The sequence below is a fragment of the Platalea leucorodia genome (assembly GCF_965183815.1).
Source record: "Platalea leucorodia genome assembly, chromosome: Z".
In the NCBI taxonomy this organism is placed as follows: domain Eukaryota; kingdom Metazoa; phylum Chordata; class Aves; order Pelecaniformes; family Threskiornithidae; genus Platalea; species Platalea leucorodia.
This window is the reverse complement of record NC_138858.1, coordinates 10,770,105-10,785,954: the sequence shown is the minus strand read 5'-3', so window position 1 is coordinate 10,785,954 and position 15,850 is coordinate 10,770,105. Positions and strand designations below refer to the sequence as shown.

Here is a 15,850-nt window from a genome sequence, read left to right as displayed (position 1 = left end):
CTCAATGCTTAGTAACCTAAGAGCCTGGGAAATGCCCACTGCTTGAATAGCATCAATTAATCTAGGAAAAAAGGTAAGATGAAATTAGTGGCCAGGTTTCTTTTTGGCAGCTAGATCTGCACTGCTGTTCTATAAGGCTGTCAATGTACCACACCTGCACACCCTACCCAGCACCGCAGTGGAGAAAGATGGCATGTCTGAAGGCTCAGTGTTGGAGTGCTGAGCAATGCAAATTACTCTGGGTGAGGCTGTTTTTCAAAAATGCCACTGACAGCCCAGACGAGCACAATGCCTGGGACAAGAACTCAAAACCATCAGCAATGTGGAGAAGGTCAAAAGCAAACAAGTTTATGAATGTTCCTACTATAAAGCTCCTCTTTTATGAGCTTCTAAACAAATGGGCTTGTTTTCCTTTGCCAAGGGAATCATGGAAAAGAACAAACTATTTCAGTTCTTCAGCTGGAAACATCAGCGTCGTATCAGCTGTCAGACGCTCCAGATGGAGGGGCGGGCCATGGGCGTTAGGAAGGACTTCAGAAGCTTTGATTTAGAGGCTTACAGGCCCTCTTAGGAGAGAGGGAAATGGAGTCAGACCAACACTGTTACTGGTGCTTTGGGAGTAACCTAAAAGGAGCACAGGGCTTTCCACAACACTTGAGGCAGTTTAACAGTGCTGTAAAGCAGCAAAGCTGCATGTGACCAGCACCATCTGCAGATCTGCCTGGGGCTTGGGGCAGGGTTTTCTGCTCAAAGAATGGGAGACTGAAAACCTGCAGCTCTCCCTTGATGTTCCTAGTCCCATGAGCTGCCCTGCTGGCTCAGGTCCTGGGATTAAGGATTATGGAGTAGGATCCAGTTGGATTTCCTACCCCAGAGACTCACCAACAGCACACAGCTTCTCTCCATCCCACTGCCCCGGTGGCCCTTATCCCTCCAGACTACAGATCACTGCTTACACACAAAGACAGCCTCTCAGGTCTTGCAAGATGAGCCTTCTCTGAGTATATGACCCAGAGAAGTGCAACCATGACCCACAGAAGTGCCACCCAACCCCATATGTGACTCGAGTATCAGACTCACGGGGAGCCAGGATGACCAGAGCCAGAGCCACATCCAAGCCCTCTCTATGGAGAGCAGGTGCCTCCATAGGGCACCCTTCTTCTCAGGGCAGTCACTCATCCAGCAGCACCCTGATGAGAGCTGTTACCCAGACACTGTCAGGCAGCTGGTGCAAATGGGCATTTTTGATGAGGGCTGACATTTGTATAACTTTCCACATGTGGCAGACAAGCATATTTACATATTCACTGACATACAACATGCCACATCATCCTGGGCTCCTACAGCTCACAGGGCAGGCCTGCTTCCACCCATCTGTCCCCCAGTGCCTTACTCAGTACCATAGCATCACCCAGACTTTTATCTCCAGCAACACAGCAAGGCAGTGATGCTTGTCAGAATGTCACACTTCACAGTTCAACGAATCCATGGGCAACACAGTGACTGGCTCAGGGTCCCTAAAGCAGAAAGTGTAACTTTGATGGAAAGACAGCATACAGCAACAGAGCAGTGCATTGCCCTGTGCTGGGACACCGGCTTGAGTTTTAATAGTACTGAGAACTGTGTAGAAACAAAAAGCATGTCAAAGCAGGATCCTTGTCAGAGCTTACAAACCAGGGAGGGTCCCCCTGTTAATAGAGGGTCCCCCTCTTTCCTGCCAGCTCTGCATGCCACTTCTTCTCATGCTGCCTAGGCTGGTCCCAGCACTTCCCTCCCTGCAGGTGCTGAGACCGGGGGCCACCGCACTCCCTCACCCACGCTTATCCAGGAGCAGTTTAGAAACTACAGCGTGGAGGTTTCAAACCTCTGATTTTCAGCCCTCAAAAAGTGTTTCCACTGTGATGCCTGGCCCCAGAGAGGGAGCTGAAGCCTCCTGACAACAAACTCGCTTTTATCAGATAACTTCTGCAGATCCTGTAGAAGCAAATTAGGGACTTGCGAGGTCTGCAGCCCTGCTGCTTGCAGGCCACGACAGACACCTTCATTCTTTCTGCTAATAAGCATTCAGATAATGGGAAAGGGCATTTCAGTTCTTGTGTTACAGAGTACTTAGGAACAACATGTGGCCACCTCCTCAGAGGGACATAAATCAGGCTCCAAGAACAAGAAACCTGAGGAGAAGCACAGAGAGGTAAAAGAAATCTGAAAATGTCTGAAACAGGAAAGTGCAAGAACTCTCCTCTGCTTCCCCCAGCTTAGCTGCAGATCCCCGGGAAGAATAAAGCATGGGGCAGTAACCAATGACTCCAACAGCTGTTTTATTTACGGTCCTTGTAAACCTGTGTGCCCACCCCAAGGAAGTGCAGAAGGACATGTATCACCCTCCAAATGAAGCCCACGCTGTTGAGCTACGCAGTTTCTTGCAGCACGGGTATTTATGAGCTGGCATCGACAACCATCAAAAGAAACCTAGACTCACAATACCAAAGTGCTGGACAGTCTGATGGTAGATATGCCAGGCAGATACTCAAAGCAAACTTCTCCTTGATGAAGGGACAGTAACTCTGGTAAGTCAGCTGCCCCTTTTCAGGAGCATTGAATTAGATGCCTAGGCATCTCTGAGATGGGATCAGGTGAATCCTGCAGTCTCTGTCTCATGCTTTTTATTCAATAAGAACATTTTTAAATTACCACCAGGGTAACAACAGAGCCTCCATGCTTGGTGTACAGGCAATAATGGATCTAACTCTGCTGTGTTACAGTTGCAGAAAATATTTGACATAAATGAGTGGCTTTGATGCCTGACTCTCAAACAGCCAGAGAAGAAATCCAACTCAGCTGCACCCAGACCAACAGCTCCTCTGTCTATGAATCACGCAAACTTATTCCACCTCCCAAAATCCATCGGTTCCCCACTGAGGCTCCACATGGCTGCTCTGTAAGCATGGCACAGTGCACGTCGAAGGCTATTACCGTAGCTCCAGCATCAAAACACGTTCAGAGTTTTGAACATCTCATTTCTCCCCACCCGCTCCGCAAACTGCACTCACAGCCTGAAAATCAACCCAGGCTCTCATCTGCTCAGCAGCTCTGAGGTGGCTTGGACCCCTCAGTCCTTATACTCTGTTGTCACCCCCTGCCCTGCAGCACAGCAGCCAGGCAAGCCCAGGGAGGGAAATGCCAGGGAGAGAGCTGGACCCTCCAAACAGCATGACCCAAAAGCAACCAGCCTCTCTGCCAGCAGAACAAACTACTTGACTTTTGTGGCCCATGAAGAAGGGAACTGAAGAGCTACTTTGGCCTACCCTGCCTTTATTGCATGCACCGAACACATGCTGGGTCTGCAGTGGCTGCAGCCTTTGCTGTCCTTTTCTTCAAGACTTACAAGCCTTCATTCCCCAGGAGTGGTCTGGGCAATGCTAAAGTGCTCAAAAACAACCTGACGGCAACCAGAACCAAGGCTGGGGGGAAATATATATGTGTGTAAGAACAAGGCAGATGTACCTGGTAACTTGGCAACAAAGAAAAAAACCAGCGCAAGAGCAAAAGGTGAGGGATAATTTAATATCATGCTGCCCTTTACCAGTTGACATCTCTTTCACTGCTTGGCTTTCACTGTCCTTGTGACAAATTTACCTCATTTTCTTGACTGAATCATGATATCTCATCCATTTGAAAACTCCACAGATGATTTGTTTCAAACTCTCAGGTAATATATTTAACAAGAGGGCAGGCCACCCCCAGACCCTGTCTAGCACCGAGACAGCTGCTGGAGCATCCTAAAGGCACTGGGCAGGCAGGGCAGCCCCAGCTTGCATCAAAGCCGAGCTGCCATGCGGTGGAGGCCTTCCTTTGCATGATTTCTGTACTCCCACTGCAGCCAGAACAGCCTCCAATACAGTTAATTTTCTCTAGTAGGACATTTTTGAGTTACAAATAAGGGTTGTAAGACAGTCCTTGGTCCCTCTGACACCCCAGGCAGTCAGGGGCTTGGCAGGAGGAAAAGAGACCCCACTCAGAAAACATTCATTGCCTCCCCGCTTGTGCGATGATGATGCAGGAATGCTGGTCCTTGGCTGCCCTGATACCAGCACCAGACAGACCCTAAAATTCAGGGGCTTTCACAGCACTTTCTTGCTATTGGCTAAAGGACAGACCCCAGCTCTGTTACAGGTATGCTCAGAGGTAGCTTTGAGCTCAGGAGGATGAGCAGGCATCTGTGAAAGCTGCTTTTTGGGCTGAGCCAGGTGAGCTTTGCCAGCCGGGAGCCAGCTGCATGTTCCAGCGTACAGGAGAGGGCTAAGCACATCCCTCTACCCTGCAGCATCCCAGCCCGCTGCTCCAGGGTGCGTGACACGGAAAGGGAACATTTGTGTCACCTGGCTTAAATGCAGGAGCTGCTTCACTGTAGAGCTGCATCTCTCAGCTTTCCGTCATTAAGAATTGGGTCGCTCCCAATTTGACATGGTAGGAAAACAGCATCAGCCTCAGCTGATTTGACTCAGCTCCCACGAGTCAGTAAGAAATCAAAGCCTCTGCACGTAGAAGAGCTGCTATTCATTCAGACTGGTTGAGGACCATTTGGCCTCTTCTGGAAACCCTGGTACATTGTTTTGTAAGAAAGTGCTTGTTTATCCGAACTACCTTCCTTGTCATCACCACTTCTGCCAGCCTGGATCTGCTCTGAGAGTCTCAGTGATTAGGGTAATCTCCTTCATGTCTTGGTCCTGCACACTTCTGAATGCTGTTATCTGGTGCTAAATAGCTGATACATCCTACACCTGAGCTGGCTGTACTTCAGTTTCATCTAATATGATTCTCTTATGTTGCCTGCAACTCTTTTTTTTTTCCTCTTTAACATTAATAGCATGCTTTGGGATGAATCACAAAACCTCCTTCTGCTCTTCACTTTTGTACTAAATTTAATGTTACTTTCCAAATGACTTCTGAAAGGTGAAAGTCAAACAGAGAAACTAATCTGTGCTGAACTTGTGCGATAGCTAGGCTGATGATAGCAGCCAGTACTTCTGTGCTATGCTGCAATCCCTTCTGCAACAGCATAGATGACCCTTCCCTAGAGACCAGCATCCAAAGTCCAGCCTGAGCCCCGGCTGTACTCATGGGGTGACTCTCCAGTTGGACTCGATGATCTTAAGGGTCTTTTCCAACCTTAACGAGTCTATGATTCCATGATCTCCCAGGGTTTGGCTCAGCAGCACAGTGTTAGAGAGAGCAAGGCAGGGTAAGCAGTCCCTGGCCCCAGCCTCCCTTACAGTCCTGCTGCTTCCCCAATTAGTGCTCATTTCATACTGCACATTTGGTTTGTGTCTTTATTGAATTTCATCTCACTGATTGCAAATTGCTGCTGAGGTGGTTGTGCTCATTTACAATTTCAGTTCTGGCACCAAAGCACTTGTAAGTCCTGTCCGCTTAGTCCCCCTCAAAATTACTGCTGGGTTTCAGCACCAGCTCTAGTCCCTGAAGCATCCCTAGCTGCACTGCACACTCTGCTGAGGATGACTTCCATTGTGCCACATCCACCTTTTCACCTGCCTTGTAGTTTGCTTACGGGCTTGAGCCAACAGTGTTCCCGAAGTCAACCTGGAAGCATGTATTACGTCTCCCTCCTCTGATCTACCAGTCCTGTTACTCTCAAGAACAGTATTAGATCAGTTTTATGTGATATGGCCTTACTAAAGCCTTACTAGACTGGCTGTTCCTTGATCTACCAGTGCTCACAAACAGACCATTCAATGATTTGTCCCAGGATTTTTCTGGATAGCATATTTAGGCTGCCTAATCCCTCCTGCACTGTCATGCTCCTGAATACTGGGCAGAGTCTTTCCTCCATCCCTCTGACACTTCTCTACTCTGCCATCCCATCCCAAATACCTAGTGAAGAACAGAGGGATGGTTTCAACCAGTCCCTTATGTGCCCTGGGGCAAATCTCCCAAGACTGTGCTACTTGAATACATTCCAGCTGTGCCAGTCCCCCTGCGCACTCTACTGTGACCCACAGCCCAGCCCCTGATGTCAGGCTGAAACTACGTCCTCGTAGACTAGGACCAAGCTCCATCTCTTCACATGCTGGCAGAGTCCTGGCTATGCCCTGCCGCAGAGAGTCAGTGCTGGAGGCTGGGGCACGGGCGAAGGAGGGCAGTGGTACAAGCAAGGGCAGAATTGGGTCTGACGGGAGAAGCAGTCACTGCTCTCTGCCACCTGCAGCTGAGTGGCAGGCCAGCAAAGCTCTTCATAAGGCCCATATTGAACTGTCACAGTTTGGAGACTGGCATTTAAAACCAACCAGCACAGATTTCAGGTAATTATAAAATGCCAGGCAATAAACGTCAAGTTCAGGAGCTGCTGCCTCTGTACAGCGGGATGGGGCAGACAGCTGAAGGCTCTCAGTGGCCCTAATGCCAATTGTCCCCACTTGCAAATTGAAACCTAAATGCGAGGCCATTCTTAGTGGCAGCCAATAATGAAGAGCAGGGAGGCACTTAGGAGCAGCTTTCTAAACTCTCACCAATACTCCTGTTGGGCTCCGTGCCCCCAGTAGGTTTTTATGCAAAGTCTGACAGGTGAACCAATGAAATCTTTGGAGATGTTGCCCAAGTCATTTTTTCACTCACATATGTCCATGCAAGCAGAAGAAGGCAAACTTGTTTACTGCGTGGCTGAATGAACTAGTTAATCTCAGCCAGTGGGTTTCATCAAAACGCTGTATTTATCAGTTCGACTTTGCACTGAAACCAACTACTGGGCTGACAAAGTCACTTCACCTGCAACTCAGTAGCTAAGGGATGTGAGTGAGCAGTAGCGTCCTGAGGTGCCTGATGCACATCTTGAGGCATGGAGCACACCAGAGCACCCTACGATGGGATGGGAGGGGCAGCAGGATAGAGGTGAGGGCTCAGACCCTGCAGGGACAAACCAAAGTCCTCCAGCCCAGCTTTATTCCCTAAAAGCAGCTGGTAGGGGAGAGAAAGGCCAGCACAGAGAGCCTCAGGGCCAGCAGAGAAGAAGGGAGAACAGCCCAACTGGCACAAAGTGGAGGCAGCATTAATTCCAGAGGCTCTGCTCATCTAACTCATTGAGCTTTGACATGCTACCAGCCCTTGTTTTAAAGCAGACATAAGTCTGCCCAGCAGTCCACATCAATCTTGAAGATTCAGCAGGGAATAAGAAAGAGCCTTTTAGGTTTTGTGGCAGAAGAAAATTAACAGTTTTACTGGAAAACCACCACTTATGCTGTGAATGCAATTTCAAGGCCATTTTAAGAAAGCCTCTATCCGCTTCAGCCTACTCAGAGGTCCTTGTGGGTGATGGCAAAGGGACCTGCACTCATTTAGTGTTTCCGCACCCCAGCAATTGCCCTGGCCACAGTGCAGGGAGCCTGAAGCTGCCTTGTCCCAGCCCTGTAGAACTCGCGGTGGCTGCATAAGGCATGGACAAACCCGATGGGCTACTGCAGGAGGGTAGGAGGAAAGACTCAGACGCAGCAGGGACATCTGTGGCTGTGAGGAGTTCACAGTCCTGACTCCCCTGGGCAAAAGCATCGACTGATGCTGAGAGGTCTACTGGCACCCCTGATTCATGCCCTACAGGGAGAGGCAGGATTAGGTCCAAAATACCCAGTGAAATATTTGCAAACCTGGAGGGTTTAGGAAGCCTCCTATCTGCAAAATCATTTATGCTTTTAAAGACAGAGATTGGCTTTTGCTGCCGGTCAATGCTAAATGGGCAGCAAGCCTCTGCAAATTGCTCTATGAACACATGCCAGCACTAAGTAAGTGTTTCTCTCCTAGCTGGGAAAGAATGAGTATCAAGACAATAGGCATTTCTTCGGCATCTTATCCTGTAAGTGAGATACAACAGGAACCTGGTCTTCAAGACTTATCACACAAAATGGTTGTTCAGTAAAATATGTTTATATAAGCAGGAAGGGCACACTCACTTCCTGAGCAGCACAAAGCATTTGCTCATTTCTTGAAGGTTTGGGTCATTTTAAGTATTTCACATCTTGAAAGGTCAACAGCTGCAGTAATGGGGAAAAGCCCTGGAGCATATGTCTGAGCAGCTTTCTCTGCAGAGTGTATACTTGGATGGCATTTACCTTGAGGCCATCAATATTTACTAAAGATGGCTATAACATCACTTTGCTCTTGTTGCATTAGTCATGAAGGACACAGACCACAAAAACATGAGAGCAAATGAACTTGTACACAGTGCATGCTCCCAAGCCTGTTGTAAAACCCCTGGGATCCTCCTTCTCACACAAGGACATTTCGTAGCATTACAGGGTTAGAAGGTAATTCAGGTTGGAAGAGACCCCCAGAAGTCTCTACTCCAACCTCCTGCCCAAAGCAGGGTCAGCTCTGAGGTCAGACGCGGTGGCTCAGGGCTCTACCGAATCTGGTCTTGAAAACCTCCATGGACAGAGATGGCACAACCTCTCTGGGCAAGCTGTTCCATTACTTGGCTACCTTCACAGTGGTAGTTTTTCCTTATATCCAGTCCAAACCTCTCATTTCAACTCATTTCAGCTGCTGTGTCTCATTGTCCCTTCATGCACTGCTGTGAAGAGCTTGGCTCTAACTTCTTGATGACCTCCTTGTAGGCACTGGCAGGCTGCTGCTGGGTTCTTTCTCCAGGCTGAACAAGCCCAGCTTGACCATGCCGTTACAGCCATTGCATGGGGCAGCTGTGGCCCACAGCCTGGGATCCAGCCATCTGGGGACACGTATGACATGGGTGTCTTTGGCTTTTTTAAGAGGGGTAACCATTCATGCATGAATTCGTCACAAGAAAGCATCCACATGCCCGGAGTGAGCTGGACGTGTAGATTTGCAACACTGCCCCTGTACAGCACAACCTGCCAACACCATTCACTTACTTTCCTTAAATAAGTAAAAGAAGCCCAAGAAGGAAACTTTAGGTATGATTCCCACTTTTACATACTTCAAACTTTTTTTTCTGCTTTAAGCGTAAGTTTGAAATGGGCTTAAAGCAAACTCCCAAAGACAAATCCTGCTGAATGCTGCAGGGATTGAATTCCACCCCTCCCCGTTTCTCTGCCCTCTGTCCTTACGATAAGCTGACCAACATCCCCAGATTTCCTGCACCCTAAATGTAAGAGTCCAGGCATCCAAATCCACCTCCACATTTTTTTTTATTTCCAAAGCAGGCCTCTCATCCCAGCTAGCCTTTTCTTCATGTCAGGCTTTTACCATTTACAACCTAAACTAAACTAGGTGTTCTCTAACCTCATTTTATTTCAGTGCTAATCACATCAGTATCTGCACCCAGCTCCCTGTAGGAGATGGCCTGGAGGGACCACAGAGCTGCTGCCAGCCAACTGAGCTGCAGGACTCATGTTTAGAAATAACAGATCTCTCCACCTGTCTGCTTTAGGAACCACTGTGGAGTCTTCAAGGAACGTAAGTGTCATCTGAAATGCAATCACAGAGCACAACTGCAGCGGACCTCTCACACTGATTGAAACCAAAGCTGAATGCTCTATAGCAACCCATCTGAGCACATCAAGCAGAGACTAGCTTCCATAAAAGCAGCTGGCTGTCCAGTCCTTTTAAAATCAGGCCACTTATTTAGGCACCTAGTTAGAGAATTGGGAGTTTTTTTCCAGGCAGTGTTGGCACGGACGTGCACATCTCAGTGATTTTATTTCATTTCAATTTTCATTGCAAATCATTTATGCTCATTCTGAAATAAAATGGCTATCAGGCAGAGCAGAAGACTAAGGAAATTACCCATAACATGATAAAGAGCAATAGTAGCAGTTAGTATCCACTGCACCAGGAGCAAAACATGCACACTCAGGTTATTTATGAAGAGGTGGTGCTGTCCAAAGCTGATGCCCAGCTGCCAACACACACGTTTTATCATAATGACCCTGATATTTACAGTTTTTCTTAAATCCCTACCTCCTGGATTCATGGAGATTGAGAGATTTTTAGACTCTAAAATGCCCCATTTTCCAAGTCAGTCTTAGGAGTTAGGGGGCTGCTACACACATTTTGGACACGTAGCATCAGCTTGAATAAGGAAATGTGTTTTTCAAAATATGCCAGGTACCCCTTTAAGACCGCAATTAGGGCGTGATTTTAAAACCACCTCCAGGCAACCTTCAAGTTTTGCAGGCATAATTATGTACGGAGGCAAAGCTAGAGGCTGTTTTATTTTCTGGCTGCACGTCCTGTAGTTTTCTGTATCCTGTTAATGTAGATTTTTTTCCCGGCATTAACGGAGACTGCCCTTTGCAAGGCGCTGAGTTATTCCCAAGAAGTGCGCTCTGCTACAAAGTGGAATATGGCCAGGAACAAAAAGGCTGTAAACAACTATTTATTCCACTTCCACTGCAGATCTAGAAGGTTCTGTTCAAAATAGAAACTAAACCAAGTCTCAGACACACCCTGCTGCAACCAACATGGTCAGTGGCTAACACAGAGGCTCAGGATTTCTATCAGCACCAGTCCTGGCCAGCCTACTGCAATGGGAAGGCAGCTCTTGCCTGGATCTTTCCTGCTAGGCAGCCCAATTCTGGCTGCTCCTGGCTGATGGCCACTCTTCTCACAGTTTGGGATTAAAGGCATAAAGCAGAATTAGATCCTACTAGATTAGGGTCTAATTAGGATTACTGAATTAGATCCAAGGTAGGATAGCCAAGGTGAGATACCCAGGGTGCAGTGCTGCCAAGTCAGACAGTCTTCTCTCTTATCCATAGTCTCCTATGAACTCCAGGCCCATGGATGCTGCACCTAATGTGACTGCAACAACACAACTAGAGTCACTGCAGCAGTGGCTAGGACAAGCTAGGGGTGGGATGGAAAGACCCCATTGCTCAAACTGTTGCCAAGTCCATAGGAGCTTCTCTGCAGCAGGTAAAGCTCTGACAAAGAACCTGGCCCAAATGAGTAGCATGAAGCCTCCTTAGAGATGAGCTATCACTGCAGAAACTTGACCACACAAATAAGAAATCCAGGTATGCCCAATGTTTACCCTCCATCTGCTCATGCTGCCCAGGATGTATCACTGCCTGCAGACATCTCCATTCTCTTCCCCATGGTCAGGCGCCAGGGCACAGCTGGGTTACCCACAGTTCTCTGCACTGCTCACCCCAGCACTCAATCGAAGCTGTGAATGTCAGCAGGACCCTTGCCAGGTTTGACGGCGCACACAACTTCACTCATGGAAAACAAGTCAGAGGATGTGTAACGCTGAATGCATTCATTTCATTCATGCAGACCCTTCATTTGGTATATGGGAGAATGGGGACAGACAGATCCATGAATGAGGGGCCCAATCCTGACCCTGCCTGCGGGGAGGAAGCATCAACACTGCTTTCTGTAGGCTGTGGCATCCTGAGCTTCCCAGGGAGACCAGGTGCCCCAGTGAAGAGATTTCTATTGCTTAGCCTGGAAGAGACAAATTCACAGCCTGAGCCAGTGTACCAGTGAAATGAATTTTTTGCTAAAACATAAAGGTTAAACTGCAATAAAGTTGCCAAGGCATCAATTCAATGATAGAGATATATAAAGGCCATCTTTTTGCTAGAGTAATTTGGCCAAACTGCGCAGACTTTCCAATTTATACCAGCAAAACATACAGCCCATGGTGACAGAGCAATGTGGTCTTACAGTACAAAACCAGTGTTGATGGATAGCTACGTGCCCTGGCTACGTGCCAGGCCCAAATTAACCATCTGAGCTACTAGGATGGATGACGGCTATGGGCAAAAATATAACTGCCATCATCTCAATATTAGGACTGTACTTCATTACCAAATCATTACTCTTGGAGACAGCCTCACACAGTGGGGAAATGTTGATTTTATTTAATTGGAACAAAGTTCTATTGGCTGACCCTGGGCATATTAGTATAATTGATTTTTTAATATCAATATAAGTATATAACCACGTTATTCTATTGCTTCTCTATACCTTGGAGTTTCAGAACCAATGCCCTGATGTCAGCTCGTACCAGGGGTGCTCTGATCTGGAGTGTCATCTCTCCATTCCCAGGGATGCACTGGTTAATAAGTTGATTTCACATAGAGGGACTTAAGTGTTTTTCTCCTGGCATGTGCAAGCTGCACTCCTGCATGGATGTGGTCAACACAAGAGCAAGTAGGGACTTGCATGCATTTGCAACACCCACCTTAACGCAGCAGGAGCAGCACTGAGAAGGAGTGAGCAATTCATGCCCAGGGATATGCGTGCCAAGGGCAGAAAAGCATAGGAAAAAGCCGCCTGTTCTCTGAACGCTGCTTTCCGCTCTGTCCTCTGAGTACCTCCATCCCTAGAGTAAGAGGAGCAAACTAGGACTGCAGGGAGGTTTGGCTTGCTTATGCTAGAGGCTGGGGGGGCTTGGCCCCCAAGAAGCACCTGTGCTTAGAGGAGAGGGTCCACATGCATTTCTGATGGGTTTGTCAAGGCTGCAGTGAGATGTGCAGCTGATCCTCAGCATCTGCTAAAAGCCCTCTAATTTGTGATTTAACATCAGCTGTTTGCGTGATTGGGCTACAGATGAGAGATTTCTGGACTAGTTGCTTGTAGGGGTGTGGTAGACCTTAGGGGAAGAAGGAGTAAGAAATTAAGCTGCCCAGGTTTCGTCACTTCTGTCGCTTTATGACTTCTGTATCCTCTGTAATCAGACTGAACAAAAAGGAATTAATAGTCGTAGGGCTTTGAGCTACCAAAGTGACCCTGCCATCCTGAAGCAAGCAGCTCAGGCAAGCTGCAGCCAACTCAGCCCATCACTGCCATGGATTCCTGCTGGGGGGGGATCTGCAGCTCCCCGATATGTTTGGCCAGGATTGGGCTGATCCGTCCCCATGCTCAACCATAATTCCCTTGACTTTCAGCTCAAATCAGAGCAGTGTTGCTCCCAGCCTCTCACCTTGCCATCAGTGGTGACTGCAGCAAAGACCGTGGAGGAGTAAGGAGACCATGCAACGTCCCCTACAGCAGAACTCAGGTCATAAATAAACATCGGCGTCCTGTAAAAAAACACCCAGGGAGAATAACTCATTTAAACATGTGCCACTCTGGAAGTGAAACATTGAGCTATAAACACTTTGAGCTATAAACACTTTGATGCTGCAGCCTGTGTTGTTCAAGGCTAGCTGCAGAAGTGGGAGATGGGGTATTTCTCTATGTCAGATACCAGCCAGGGTCTGAGCCAAAGGCAAAGCAAAGCTGAGCATCAACCCAAATGGGTTGGGATTGGTCCTGCTGCGATGAGAAGAAAGGTAGCATGTTTCTTTCTTTCTGAAAGCATTTTGAAAGATTGCCCCCAACACACACAGCAAGATGGAGTCTCTCTAGTTAATAATCACACAGGAAAAAGAGATTTTCCCTCTCTGGAGTTCTGACAACAACATTGAATATTAGAGCAGTATTGGCAACAGGAAATACTTGACTCTGATTTACAACAAAATCAATTTCCTGATTGAAACCAGACATTCCTCAACCACTAACCCTGAACTTCATTATGTATTTTGAAATGTTCCAATTTTTTTTATTCCTCTCTGGCTCTTAGGAGGTGTCTGGCCCCTGAGGCCATAAGCCAGCCCCTGACATTTCTCTATAGCATTGCTCCAGAAGAATAACCCTGCCACAGTAGGTCCTGCCTGAAGAAAGCCAGGTCCAAAGTGAAGCAGTCAAGCTTTGTGCTGAGCTGCACTGCTTGGCAAGTTCCTGGGGCAGTCGATGCTAAATCTTATACCTTGTACCTGGGGAGTACAAATCTGAGTCGTCAGCCTCAAGAACAGAGATGAGAGAGCAATTAGTAATATTAACACCTAAGAGGGAAACTGAGACTGAGGTATGAGCAGAGTCGACATGTGCAGCTGGCATATCAGGCTGAACCTCCCCGCCCACGCCAGGACCCAGCAGGACCTACTTGATGGTGTGATCCCAGATCTTGACTGTCCAGTCAGAGCTGCAGGAAATGAAGACTTTCAAGTGGTAGGGATTCCAGCTGACTGAGTCCACGGCCATGTGATGGGCTTCAAACACATCCAGAAACTGGCTTGAATAGCATTTTGAACACTGCAATGGAAAGAACTACTCAGTAATCAGAGCTAGACCTTCTTCTGGAGCTCATATTCCTGCAGAAAGATGCCTCTGAATACTTGTATGGCCTCCCAGGCTCTTCTGGGCTGGCTGGGAAGAGGTGGCTGGTACGCAGAGTGCTACAGAAACGAAATAATTTCGCTGTTTCACCCCACTTGCAGGCAACACAGAGCTCCCCTCTGAAATACGCAGAGGTAGGAACTGAAGTTGTCTGGTTGGATTTACAGCCAGAGCCAGGCCCCAGAGCCCATTCTCCACTGCAGGAGCTCCATCGCCTTGCTGCCAGCCTGGGCTCCTGCTGTGCCTCTGTAAAAGGCTCGCGGGAAAGGTGGGGAAAATGGCTCTTGTGTTGCTCAGGAGCACATGGCACCGTGTGCATTTGAAGTGTCACAATTAAAACCTCAGGTAACAGTGCTCTCAGCACAAGAATGACCTATCAGAACCTTTAGCTCTAAGGATTTTGGGAACATGCCAAAAGTCCCTTCCCTGCCATCACCCTGCAGCAGCCGACTCTGAAAGCCCGCCCCATCGCATGGCTCTGCAGCTCTTTCTCTTGTGCCACTCCTGACTTCCCAGAGGGGTGTGAGAACCACAAGAGGTGGGCCAGCACTCGGGCATGTCCCCAACAGGCAGGTGGCCCACCCTGTACGCCAGCCAACAGCAGCCTGTGAACTGGGCAAACTCTGCACGTGCATGCAAGGGTCAGGCCAGCAGCATCACAGATGCAGGTGCTGCTGAGTGGCAAAATGTAGGATGTGTGCAAGAGCTGGGAAACATTTGGGAGCCTTGGAAAAGTCACTTTGTGTATGAGCTCATGAAGGAGGGGAGAAATTACAATCTGATTGTCTGCATGAGCAGAATATGGGACTCGATCCAGATCCTGTCAGTTCTGTGTACACAGAAAAAATGAGGCTATCCTCCCCAAACCTGCTCCCCTCCGAGGGAACTGGAGGCTTCCTTCGTTAGCAACAATGACCTCATCTCACAAGTAATGTCCTCTTGGTTGTGTTCTCACACACAAGCTGTATCCACACAGCAGGTTGGGGTTGGTTTCAGGATTTTCTGTCGGTCTGCCTCAGTACGGTCTCTACAAGGACTTTTCAGCACCTTTCATTACTCCCTAATGAACGCAGCAACACATCATCTGCCCGAGCAGCAGGATTGCTGAAGTGTTACATTACTTTAATTCTTGCAAACCAAAGTTCTGACTAATCATAAGGCTGAACTGTTTATTACACATGACACTCACTGTCTGGGTACTCAGACCTGTTTTCTTCTGATGCCCTTGTGCACTGGTGCAGGTACTGGATTGAGGGTGCTAAACTATTCACGCAGCAGCAGCGCCCGCATCCCTGGGAGGCTTGCTGTGGTAGGAAATGGAAACCAGAAAGTGGTCATGTCCCACAGATTTACTGGCAGCGTCTATAGCTTGCTAATAGTTTGGTGCATACTCTGTCTCTGAGTTACTGTCCCTGTGTCTAATTATGGGACTGAAATCTCCTTTAATAGCATGTTTCATAACTTTACTTCATAATTCCTAATGTTCAGCCACCAGGAAAATTGGTACTTGGCTTGTTTTGAAAGTCACTTTGCTGGGAACGGACAGAATGGGTCATGAGTAATTAACCAAAGAGAGAAGCTGCTTTATCCATCTGTCCTTCCAAGTCTGTGGATTGAAGGTCCCTAATACCTGAGGACTTTGAAGACTGAGAACCTAACCAGGTTTGTCTGCATCCAACAGAACTGTAACGCT

At 48.0% G+C, this 15,850-nt stretch overlaps 1 protein-coding gene across 1 annotated transcript in view; it reads right to left on the bottom strand.

The window, feature by feature from the left end:
- Positions 1-15,850, bottom strand: part of DNAI1 (dynein axonemal intermediate chain 1) — a gene marked incomplete at both ends in the record, with an annotated part of 149,341 nt that overhangs the window by 31,225 nt on the left and 102,266 nt on the right. Inside the window, 2 exons of the mRNA XM_082335571.1 lie at positions 12,920-13,019; positions 13,925-14,073. Of these exons, the coding sequence (XP_082191697.1) occupies positions 12,920-13,019; positions 13,925-14,073 (249 nt within the window). The remainder of the gene's footprint in view (positions 1-12,919; positions 13,020-13,924; positions 14,074-15,850) is intronic.